The sequence below is a fragment of the Bombus affinis genome, chromosome 6 (genome assembly GCF_024516045.1).
Source record: "Bombus affinis isolate iyBomAffi1 chromosome 6, iyBomAffi1.2, whole genome shotgun sequence".
NCBI lineage: Eukaryota > Metazoa > Arthropoda > Insecta > Hymenoptera > Apidae > Bombus > Bombus affinis.
This window is the reverse complement of record NC_066349.1, coordinates 2,318,035-2,330,536: the sequence shown is the minus strand read 5'-3', so window position 1 is coordinate 2,330,536 and position 12,502 is coordinate 2,318,035. Positions and strand designations below refer to the sequence as shown.

General features: G+C 42.5%; 1 protein-coding gene across 6 annotated transcripts in view; it reads right to left on the bottom strand.

Moving 5' to 3' along the window:
• The window catches only part of LOC126917105 (mucin-4-like), an 89,937-nt gene that overhangs the window by 62,920 nt on the left and 14,515 nt on the right, over positions 1-12,502 (bottom strand). For 3 of the 6 annotated variants that reach the window (XM_050723562.1, XM_050723561.1, XM_050723567.1), the window contains exons 4-19: positions 6,315-6,553; positions 5,491-5,570; positions 5,342-5,419; positions 5,072-5,249; positions 4,841-4,996; positions 4,637-4,768; positions 4,478-4,557; positions 4,319-4,406; positions 4,163-4,240; positions 3,780-3,903; positions 3,503-3,573; positions 3,285-3,431; positions 2,714-3,214; positions 2,378-2,491; positions 2,207-2,298; positions 1,614-1,704 (exon numbers count right to left, since the gene is read on the bottom strand). In XM_050723562.1, the coding sequence (XP_050579519.1) occupies positions 1,614-1,704; positions 2,207-2,298; positions 2,378-2,491; positions 2,714-3,214; positions 3,285-3,431; positions 3,503-3,573; positions 3,780-3,903; positions 4,163-4,240; positions 4,319-4,406; positions 4,478-4,557; positions 4,637-4,768; positions 4,841-4,996; positions 5,072-5,249; positions 5,342-5,419; positions 5,491-5,570; positions 6,315-6,553 (2,249 nt within the window). Of the gene's footprint in view, positions 1-1,613; positions 1,705-2,206; positions 2,299-2,377; positions 2,492-2,713; positions 3,215-3,284; positions 3,432-3,502; positions 3,574-3,779; positions 3,904-4,162; positions 4,241-4,318; positions 4,407-4,477; positions 4,558-4,614; positions 4,769-4,840; positions 4,997-5,071; positions 5,250-5,341; positions 5,420-5,490; positions 5,571-5,656; positions 5,793-6,314; positions 6,554-12,502 lie in introns of those variants that run through there. The other 3 variants (XM_050723563.1, XM_050723564.1, XM_050723565.1) reach the window with 3 other exon arrangements.

The window sequence follows — 12,502 nt, the reverse complement described above, 5'->3', positions numbered from 1 at the left end:
TCGCCCTCCAGCTAAAATGAATAATAAAACGAGTCACGCTCGGTTCCAATAACTCCTTTATTCCGAATACACCTGACAGCTGCCATTATAACTTTATTATTATAGCTGATAAAAAATTTACAATTTCATTCCAACGTATAAAATTCTTCGCAAGAATGATGCATTCCAAGCGACACCAAACCGATTCGAAAATAAAGACTACATGCTGATACGGGCGTAGCAAACGAATGTCGAGAACCTGCGAATGCAAAGCAAATAATATAGACATCCACGCGGAACGAAAGAGGGATATGTCAAAGGTAAGTCGATACGGATTTATCTACTGCAGTATTTCTGCTACAAACTAAGATTCTCCTCAAACGTTTCTTTGGTGAATTACTGAACTCGCGTCTCCGATAATTATACAATCGTCGGAGGTTCCCGTTCTTTGCAATTAAGATCGTTTCCAAGTCTCTGGTTTCATCACGGTGCGGAATATCGATAAGATGCAAGAAACTAAGTAAATGCACCGTCGGTCATAAATATTAAGAAACGCATAGGAAATTTTACTTTATTTATATTATAAGAGGCGTATACGAAGAACAAAGTAACAGATTTATAATAAAATACTTTGAAGACAGCAACAACGAGAAGCATACAATTTGTACTACGTATCAGCTGGTGTTCTGATGCTTACGATCGACGGTGCATATGTATGGAATTATAAAGTATGATTGTAAATCAGATGGAAAGAACAAAGGTTTCGAATTTGTTCCGCTATCATCCGTCGTTTGAGTTACGATATCGAACAACTTGCAATTACGTGAACAAAACGAGAAAGATGACTCACGGTTTAAAAAAATAGAACCTGCACATCACCGATGTAAACAGGGGCAAGAACAGTAATCGGCGATCAGTTCTACCGCATGCTCTTCCGTTTCTTGAATTTCGCAAGTCGAGACAACTGCCTCTACCCAAGAGACACTTACGTGTCTTGCCGTCTTTGACACGTCCTCAAACTCCTGAAAAATGCAAGGATCAAGGTGAACGCGAGGAACATCGTGATTGCGAGATTAGCGTTCGTGTTTGCCGGCGGATGTGGGGAAATCATATTCGACAGGCGACGGAAGATTATCGGTGGCAAGCGACGCGAGCAATTGGCGCCTACGGTTAACGGAACCGACAACTTCCACGTGTCTGAAGCCGCTTAATGCCGACGCTAGTACGCGGTAATGGTGCCGCTATGTTAACCAACTTTAATTCTGTTATCGAGAACCTGCTCGTTCGATCGATTTAAAACTCGTCCATTAACCACGCGATCGAAAACACAATCCCCTTCTCCCCACTGCTTCCAGTTTTCCACTGTTTGGCCAGGAAAGTGGTAAAACGCGTTCCAAACGATATCTTTCTTTTGCCTGAAAGATGATACGATTTGAAGCTTTCGCTTTCCAACGACGATGAAATCGCATAGAAATTGTAATTTGTTTTCCGCCGAGAAACACTGCAGTAGCTCGCTGTAGAAATATCTATCGAAGCAACGTTCGAAAGAGTCGAGCTAGTTTGGACAAATTGCCCTAAACGGAGCAACATCTTCGGAAACGTTAACATAAAACGTCAAAAGCCGTTATACTTACGCGCACAAGGGATGACGGAATCTCCTTGGAAGAATGAACCACGTACATGGCCCCGGATCTCTCTTGATCGTTCAACACCTTGGCCCCGAGACTAAAGTGAATTTTACAGTGCTTAAGGAAGTTTACTACTGGATTGACGGTTGCGCTTGAAAGTTGTACTGGAAAGGTGGCGTTAAGAAGACCGCAACGATTCGCGACCCGTTTCTCGCGAGGGACCCTACAAGATAATCGACTTGGTTTCTTTCTCGCGATACGGTCGTTAAGCGACTCGTCTACTTTAAATCCGCCTCAGGGGAGTATGAGCCGCGCTAAGACACGAAAGAGAGCCTCGTGTTCCATTTTCCTGCCCTGATACTTGTTAACTCTGCTTCTCCCCGAGGTGTTACCTATGAGTTTTCTATGGAATGCAACTCGTTTCACAGTGGAGTCTGCGTCCACCCCAAAGTAATTAAAAATCGTCCCTTAAGTCGTAGCGGAACGTAATCGAACCTGATCGATCAAGTCAAACTATAATTTCGCGGACGGTTTGCTTCGAAAGACGGACCGATGAAGAAAAGGGTCCTCGTAAAAGACTACGTTGCGTAAAAGGATACGTTTTGAGTAACTTGCGAATGTCTTCTTCCTTGCTTTTTGTAAAACCTGACGCTAAACTGACTGGCGCGCCCTTTAAAATACTCTTAGACGTCTGTCAATCAGAAAATAGTTTTATTAAGTTTCAATCTTCGTTAAAAGATGAAATTTTATTTTACCAGCAAATTACGTACCAATTCGTTATCTGTTAGATTACATAATGGTTTTGCATCCGACGGAAGTCCGTTTTCTGGCTTTCGTCCCTCGATCCAATTTAGTGGAATTCCCTTGGCAGAATATTCTATGTACTATAAATAAACGTGTACAGTAAGTTAGAATAAATCAGGCGAAAATGTATCAAATTATATGAAATGAGCATCAATGAAGTACTGTAGCTTGGCACTAAAATTTCAAAAATTTCAAGAGTTTTAAAAATTGAACAAAATGCAGTTAGCTACTTTGGCTTGTGAATCTTATTTGGATAAGGTAAGAGTAATTGCTCATTAATTGATATAAAGTTGAAAACACACATCGTTATTTACGAAAGCATAAAATTCTGCTTGTTCCGCATCCTTTTGATCCGAGACATTGGTTCCTTCGCTACTGCATACTTTTTCGTTCGTTCTTTTGCTAGTATCGGCTCTTACACGATTAGAGGTAGCTTTTGATTTTGCGGGAGACTTGTTCGGAGAGGAATTCTTCTTGATCGTTTTGAAATCGTCATTTCTTTTCGACGGAGATTTTAATTTTCTTTCCTGTTTCGCCTGTGCATTTGATAAGGAATCTTGTCTGGTTGTCTTATCGTCACCTTCTTCCTTATGGTCAGAGGTCGAAGACAAAAGAAGGCTAAGATCTATCGACTCGGAACTCTGCTTGAAAAGACGTCGCAAATCGTTCAAAGTAGTAGCGGAAGTCCAATCTTTATCAGAACGAATACGCGTTACCCGTGGAAATCTAATACTAATACCGTCAGCTGTGTGAACGCCTTGATTGGTAAATTCTGCTCCCGTTATTTCCCACACTGGCTGCTTCTGAAATACGTAAGGGAAGATATCGATACACCTGCTTTCAGTTGAGAATTAAACCAAGTCGAGCAAATACCTTTGGATCCTTTGCGACAAAGTCAGGAATCATTGGTTTATTAGCGCGCAACCAGGTCGGTACTTTGGCCGGATCTTTACCTATTTTTATCATATCGAGCTCATCCTGAAGCATGGCTAAGGTCGCGTCGTCGTGACCGGTGTGTACCTGCACGAACGATCAATTTCCAAATACAATTTTCGAAATTCCTTATCGTTGCACAGTATGCGTTTCCTTACTTTTGTTACTGTTACCCAGTTGCCACGATCTTCGTCGTAGCAGCCCATCAGGAATACCGACATCATACCGCCTAGAGATACAAAACGCATAGAAGAAAAATTAAATATAGAAATAATGTACGAAACAACATTCAAAATGTAGTAACTGTTTTAATATTTGATAAATGACAAAACCTGTTCTTTTAGTTAAGTTCATAAAAACATGAATTTGCATAAATATTCGCAGTCTAGATATGGTAGAGGGAAATTCATGGTAGAACAAACAGATGGTACAGACCTTTGTTTCCCGTGCCGTACCATGCGCCAAGCACAACGAGATCTGCACTATCGGCCATCGCACCATCGTATAAATAATCCTTTTTTACCTTCAACCAATGTCTTTTACCCGGCTCGTATTTGCTCTGCAAATAATCACACGTTGGCATCGCTTCATCTCAACTATCGCATGAGTTACGATCACACACACGTTACGAAACTCCAAGAATCGACAATGAAAGTATAAAAAAAATAATAAACTATTATTATTAATTATGGTAGGAAAGTTGCTATTTGAACGCAATTCTCATCCATGGTAAATCAAGAAACGATGGTAAAGCAGAAACGCACTTTATAAGAGAATGTTCTATCTTCATACTTACAAGGTTACAATGTGATACGTACGTGGATGTCCTTAAGCACCAATCCTTCGAGGCCCATTTTAAGAACCCTGGCAATCATTTCTGCCAAGTCTTGAGATTTCTGTAAACGGTTGTTACTGCTTTACAATTTTCCACATATATCTTTGAGCGAAAAATCCAAAATCATGCGATCACTTACATAGACTTCCTTGATTTCCGACAGCATTATCCTGTTTGGTATCTCCGTCATACTTTCTCTTAAAATTCGTCTGCGTTCCATCATGGATCTGCGCATAGCAAAAGACTGCGATTACTTTAAGCCGAAGGGAATTAAAGTAATTAAATTCGTTCGACTTACTTATGCAACAAAACAGCCCCGTTATAATAGATACAGTCGAAAATAAACAAACAGGCATTGGCATCCTTGAATTCGGCTTTCTGGAAAACGAAATAACAAATAGAATTTTAAGAATAGGATTCCCGAGAAGATCGTACCATTCTCAACGAATAGTCGAACCTTATGAATGCCTAAGGTACCAAAGGGTAATGGTTGTCCAGTTTTGGTATCTATCATGAGGATCTCGGAGTCTAGAATCAAGTCATCGCCGTCTGGAAAGGCTTTCGGAATATAATTCTTGAAGAGGTTCACCTGAAACGAGAAAAGACACGTGTAAATTCTGCGAATAAGCAAATCGAGAGACGAACGCAACGAAATATTTACTTTATGAGGCAGCACCGGTTTTAAGGATCTGCTGAAATACCGAAATTCGTTTCCCTTCTTATGCACTTGGACCCGTTCTCCGTCGTATTTCACTTCGGCAAGCATTCCATTCGGGCATTTCTTCATCGCCATTTCCACGGATTTGCAAGCCTCCGCCTATTCAGGTTTAGACGTTAGGCTCCGACGTTTTGCAACGCTACTGCCACGTTTTAAGGCAGACCAAAAGCTTACCAACATCGGTAAGACAGGTGTCATCAGCGAGAGCGTAATCTTGACGTTGGAAGATGGACCCGGCGACGAAGACGGTTTATCGAATTTCGAGGATCCTTGCCAACATCGTTCGACCACGCTGTCCAAGTCCCTGGACGTTTGAAAGGCTTTGTACGCGTCATCGTGTACCGCGGCCAAACTGCAAACGTATCGACAAAAGACGAAAAATATCATCGATCGCCGTCTAATCGTCTCGTTTACGGCACAACTATTTATACGCTATAGACTCACATATGTTTCGGGCCAGCGTTTATCCTTAGATCGTGCTTGATCAGCCGGATGATCATCTTTAGATCGCCTGCGGTGCATCTGGAGAACAAGTTACAGTTTGCCTTCTATAAATGAAAATACAACGGAAGCGGGCAATGCAAATAATTTACCTGGAAACGATCGAACGAAAGTGACGAATCTGTTCGTCCTCCTTAGTTAGAAACGACAACTGCTGCAGAAACTCGTCCACCTGAATAAAAAGGATTTCGCTCGATCGATATGGCGACAATAACGACTAATTTTTACGAAATAGTATGTCTATTTTATAGAACAAACCCTACGCGGAATAGAAAGTAAACCGAAGTTTACTTTTAACAAGTAAAATCTGGAAATCCGAAATTTGGCCGAGAATCGGGAATTCCGTTTAATCCAACTGGGTTTCGATAATCCTGGAGACGTCAAAAGAGTTCCCCTGCCGAACGAACCTCCATGCAATTTAATCATATAGAGATAGAGATCGATCGACGCTGAGGGAGAACCGCCTCTTATTTCGACGCGAGTAAATTCCGTTTTGTCTTTATCCCGTTTATTCCAGTGTCGTTTAATGTGGTGAAGTACGTCATCGAAAAAGAGAAGGAGGAAGGGTAGCTTGAGAAAAAATTAAACGACGCCTACAAAGAGGCGTTCAATTTTAAGCATCTCTTTTTCTCCTTCTTTTCCTCCCTCCTTCCTCTCAATTTGTCTACCATGGGAAAAACAGGCTCGTTGCCCCATTTGTTTTTCCACCGTCGCAAATTATAAAGATAACGCACAGTCTCTCTTTATCCCCGAGAATTTATCTCCAACGTTTCATCCAGAGGCTTCCCGCGATTATATAGCGGCACGTGTCTATGGTGAAACACAGTTCCGAATATCTTTCCGTGCGGGAGAAGTTCGTAAATTATCCGATACATCGATACAAATTTCAACCGAAATACAGGACAGATTTTATTACCTCTTGAATTGTAAGTACGCTTTTTAGAGCTGGTTTTAAAGCTACGCTCTTTTCAAAAAACACCTGGATGGTTTCGCCCACGTCTCCTTGCTCGAGATGCTCCAACATCTCGTCCTCGTCCTGAAGCAGGATACGAGAGAACAGTTTCACCAATTGTTTGCTCTGCAGGTTGTATATTCTCTTCACTGTCCCCGGAAGCAGCATTCTGCACCACAGCTTTACGTCGCTGTTGAAACCATCTGAAAACGCGGAATGATCTGAACAACGAAGACGACAAGTTTACGCTGTCGGTTAGAAATACGAGTATCCGAACACCTGCTCGTTACATTCGTCGAAGGATCCTAACAAATTTTACCTTACTCGATATTTTACGTATAATACGAGTGAAATAATAGATTTACAATAAAGTAACCGTTCGAAGAAGTCTTGGTGGTTTTGATCTCGAAGGACGCGTATCTCGGAAGAAGCCAATACTCAGGTGCGAAGATCGGAAGCCGCGGATTGCTTCCGCCCAAGTGCACAAGCACTGGCCAGTACAAGATTGGAAAAAAGTGTTGCTTTCTGGTGAATGGAATCTTAAAATAGGATGCAGTAAGATGAAATTCTATGAAGAAGACAGTGGTCTTAAAACTGTGTGCACTATCGTAGAATAGACGAAGTTCGAAGTACGAAATCGCGGAACGGTAGGAAGACGAAATCGAATCCAATTGAACGCAGTCCGATAGAATATCCGCGATCAGCTTGGCGGTTATCGAACGCAGCTATCGCCTCGTAACTTTCCACTGTGTCGTTGCAGCCCGATGCGCCGACGGTTCTCGTTCACATTCCCTTCTTCCCTTCTTCCCTAACGGTGACAGACAACAGCTCGTGACGTTTCGCTGGAAGGATCATTCGCAAGGATCGTTCGCACTCGAGAAACACCTGTGTATAGTCGATGTATCCGACTAGAAAGAAACGCCATTCGCAAACAGCGAAAAGAATGCAGACATATGAAGAGAGAAGAAATCGGAGCGGAGAAGCGAAGGATTGAAAGACGGACGCGTCGCGTCTTTTCGATTAAGAACACCGATCAGAACGCGCTTCGTGGAAAATTCAGCGACGACCTCCTTTGCGTCGAAGACTAGATCATCGGCAAAATTGCGAACGAATTGCGACGAATAAATAGCGGGCTCCGTTACAGTTGCAATCGTTATCGCGCACCCACCAGTCCCCGCGATGTGTATGTGTACTTCCGGCGCGTAGCTTATCGCGCGATACCTTGATTCTTTTCATCGCGACTCCTCTTCCGATATTGTTCCTCGATCGCCGCCAACATGAGCGAAAACTTCGTTAGCCGATACTCGCCTATGGTTAGTTGGTCGGCATCGTCTCGCAACCTCTGCGTATGTTCGAACTGCAAACGTGTTCGAGCCGCGTGTTTCGTAATGTGTACGAATTGAATTTCAGCAGCACAGTCACAGAAATTAATTAGAGATCCAACGCGCGAGTCCCTGATCTCTGTGCCCCGGTTTATCATCGAAATAAGTAGCCTATAAAAATATGGAATTATCGCAGTGTTTACGTTGCGTGAGCACGCGATACGCGATGCACCTTATTGCGAGACGATCCTCGCGTAACGACTTATCGACGATTCATTGGTCAACAACGGTACACACCTCTTGCAGGCTTGTCGACCGGCCTTCGAAGTTAAGAACCTTCGACTTTATACAGAAATTGTACGTACAACTTTGGAAACTATCGATCGCATCAACAAACTTGTTGCGTGACTTTCAGCGGACGAGTCGGGCTTGATCGTCCGTTTAAGGATGATCGAGATGGCAAAAAGTCGGGAAGAATGGAATCCGAAAGTGAAACGTGCCGAAAGTTTGCCGAAGATCGCACTAGTCGAGAACAAAGTCATCGCGATTTAGTACGGTTATTCGAGAAGATAATCTCGCGTCAAGAACCTCCCTTTCCACGTATTTTCCTCCACGTGTTTTCGCTTTGGGAAAAGATCATCGGAGGACATCGATCGTGATTCCCCCCACTGATCTTTGACGAACAACGAACCACGATCAAGACCACACTGTGGATTTTTATGCATTTATGGGAAATTTCAAAATGCGCACGATAGGTACAATATGCAAAGATATGTAAAGTATTCAGAATACTCGAGATGAAATATGTATCTGCTTAGGTGCTATCTTTCAAATTGTGCTTAGAAAAATGTGCGTTTGCATAGACATCCGTAATTTAATGATCGGTAGATATTTATGCGGATTCATATTTTTACAAATATAATTAGAAAGATGGAATCTAGTTAGAGACTTGGTCTACTTATCGACTAATATAACGAGTACTATACCTTTGATATTTTATTAGGTTGTCCGAAAAGTTTCTTTCGTTTCATAAGGTGATAATAGATGAACAACAATTTCTGTTTTATATTATGATCCATTTCTATTCTTCTATTTTTATTATTACATTCGTGCATAATTCAATAAACTAATATAAAACAAAAAACATTGTGCGTCTATTATTTCCTTATAAAACGAAAGAAACTCTAGCTAATATATATATATATATCTGCGTTACATGTATTTTACGCATCTTTGCATCTTCAGATTCTCCACATAAATGCATAAAAATTCGCGGCCTAATGATCAGCGTATTTGCGGCGCGAAACGAACGGAATGGAGGATCGCGACGCACCAACGAAAGCTTGAATGGAATATTCGCAAAGAGAAAAGAACGAACCTGCCGATTCGATCGATAGGACGGTTCGTTTCGTTCAAGCACGATCATCGACCGGCGACGTATTGTCTGTTCGGCTCGATTATCGAGCAGCTGCAAGCCTATATAAATTATCGTCCGTTTCACCGAACGATGTTCCTTTCGGGCGCTTGGTTCGCGATATCTCGAGTCCTTCTAAAGACCGCTACAGACTGACGAGATGTGGCGAGTAAAGAAGCCTAGTCGACCAGGAAATCTAACAACTCAGATTCAGAATTCCATGGTCGACCGAACGCAGCTACGTTTTATCAATCTACACGATTAATTTTTTGCGTTGGGAAATAAAAATTACTCGACAATTTCTCGCCAATCGGCCATTTAGTTGACCCGTCTGTAACGGCCTTAAGAGTCTCGTTCTCGCGCAAATCGAAAGACGAATAGTCAGAATTGCATGTAATCGGGAATTAAGGAAAATCAGCACAAATCGTATTCGGCTGGATGCGGGACATCGATAAAGTAAACGTAATTCACGGCGCTCTGCCAACAGTTATGAGTCATTCATTGCGCGGCAAAGAAGGAGGAAAGTGATATTAGTAATGGCGCAGAGCGAACAGAGAGAAAGAAACGCAAGATTTCTAGGTATTTTCATCTTCGCCGAGAACGCGCTTAATAATATCTTCGCGCTCGTGCATAATTCTCTCTTGTTTTACGTGAAAACAAAAGATAGCACTTCCGAGTAGTTCGTAGAATTCGCTACATCGATCTACATCATCGATCTATGTCGTTTCGTACTTTGCTCGGACATTGCATCAGGCCCGATCATCAGCGAAGAACGAGCCTCCGTCCCGGCGACCAAAATTAGCTGCGAATTAGTCCGCTCGTGTCCGCTTTCGGCCGTCTTCTCTTCTATCGCGGTCGAACGAGGGTAATCGTTATCGTTCCCTGCAAAGTCTAAAACGCGAATTGCACTGAACGAAATGGAAATTGGCGAGAAAGTTGGAATTCGGGGTTGACGGCGAGCTTTCGAGGACTAGAGTGTCGCAAACGATCGGCGACACCACTTCACGGTCGATAACTCCTAGAGAGACGATTTGACCTTTCGCACGCGCGTCTCTTCGAAAAGCCCGATCTTGTTCGACGTTTCCCCTCCGCGGTGGACCGAGGAGTTGGGGAAGCGGGAAACGAGGAGCGCGACCAAGCAGAAGAGAAGGAGAGCGAGCCGATGATAACGCGGCCAGATACGCTGAAATCTCGTTAGACGAAAAAAACTGCGATTTAAGCGGCGGTCAATTGAATTTCTTTTTTCTTTCTTTCCGGCCAGTTGCGATTACATCGGATTCCACAGCGAGATGCCGTCAGTTTACGAACGAACGAACAAACCAACTATGTAATCAACGAACGAACAAACGAATGGAAGCTTGCTCGCAAAAGCAGAGGTGACTTCATACTTGATAGATTAAAGAAGAGCGCGGTAATTAATGATCGATCGTCCGAAGGAAACGCGAAAACGATAGACAGAGGTCACCGGCGATACCACCATGACTTGTACAAAGTGTAGTTCCGCGGACAAACGATAACGCGGTTTTGCTTCAATGAGATTTTCCACGGCTTACGGAAAAGGAGGAGGGACGCGAGAAAGTTAGATACGCTTTTATTTGCCCCCACGCAAATAAAGCAAATTTTCTTTCTCACTCTCTGCTTCTTCTTCGCACTCTCCTTCCATCTCTTCTTTCCATCATCCTTTCGATCTCGTCGATCCTCGTCCTATAGAAAGTAGGAGAACGAACGGGCGAACGCGGTTTCCCGCCATGTGGCTACCTTAAACGCGCCAACGATAAGCGAACGATTTCATCGGCGACTGTCTAACGCGAATTCCTGTTTCACGCGTTTCGTTATTTCGGCCATTCAACCCGAACAAACTACACATATTCGACACGACTCTCGCAAAAGTTTCCTCCTTTTTCGTTCATTCAGCAACAGTCGATCGCGTTCGACTTATACCCACGGTATTTTTCCACGTGGTTTACCTTGTACGATGTGTGTCAGCAATCACGAGGAAGCATAATATATGTACAACAAATTTTATTAGATATTTTTTACCTACTTTTGCATATACAATAACAACCTGCTAATTATTTACTCGAGAGGTGATTAGTCGAGTTTACGTATATCGTTTACAAATCTTCAAATCTTACTTTATCGGAAACAAAGCACCGTATAAGAAACTTTTACTCTATAGTTTAGATATAGTTTTTACTGCAACACCCTATACGTTCAGACGTAAGCAAAAAATCTAGAACGAAATCCCGTGATCGCTTGACCAATCGCGCGTTCATCGGTCGCGATACCACGCGAGATACTCGAGAGATTTTTTAATTCCAGGGAAAACAGAATAAGAATAACAAAAATGAATGGTTTTTACGATCATATCGCTCCCGATTGCTCGTTATGGAAAATCATTTGTTACCTCGTACAGATTCTCCTATTAAACGATAAAACGCTTATTAAAATGTTTGTTACTGGAAATGTTTGTTACAACTGGATCGAAATACCAGATCACAGGCATTTTTCAATCATTTCTGGAGCATCCTCGTCTAATCAGGCGCATTTCCCTTAACGACTTTGACTTAACGCATCGTACGAAATCTCGCGGTTATTGAATTAAGAATGAAATTCCAAGAAGGTGTTCTAATTTTCAACAATTCGGTGTTTTCCTCTTCCGAGAAAACGACGTGTGCGGATGCAGAATCGATGATAGATGTGGCACGTGCCGAACGAGTCTCGCTGAGACTGAAGAAACGTAACGCGGCGCGATTCGACGGCCGAAACGGGCTCCCACCACGGATGAAACGCCACCAGCGTTTCTCATCATCGTCGAAAATAGAGCGATCGCGCGATTTCGACGCGCAAATCGCTAATTTCTGCCGTGTTGATCGAGCCGCGTACAATGCCGGTATTCTTTAATCCTCCGCAGAATTCCGCGACGTTCGACCAACAATGGTTACAAACCCCGCTGTTTACCGACACGAATTGCTCCGTGAATTCCAGACCGAATAGCAATTTACCAAATTAGATCCTCGTTCGTTATTAGATTCGTCGTCACAGTTGGGATAAGCGTGGCAAGTATGTACGCCCACGTAATATCCTACATCGTAGCAAGAAAAATCGAACATCTCGATTTCACGATTTCGTCGATTCTTCCGTCAGACCAGCTTAGAGTTATAGAATATTTATATATTTCGTGCTGGGAGCCGCGTTAGATTGAAGTACAGTGATTGACAAAAGAAGATTCATAAAGCAAGGAATATACAAAAATACGATAACGGTACAAAATGAATTTATTATATATTTGATAAGAGCGACGATTAAATTTGATATATACCGCAGAATAGATAACTGTTGCCAATGTGATAAAGAATGTTTAGTACAAAAGTTATTAAAATTCATATTGTGTCAATTTTAAATTTTCGTATTAT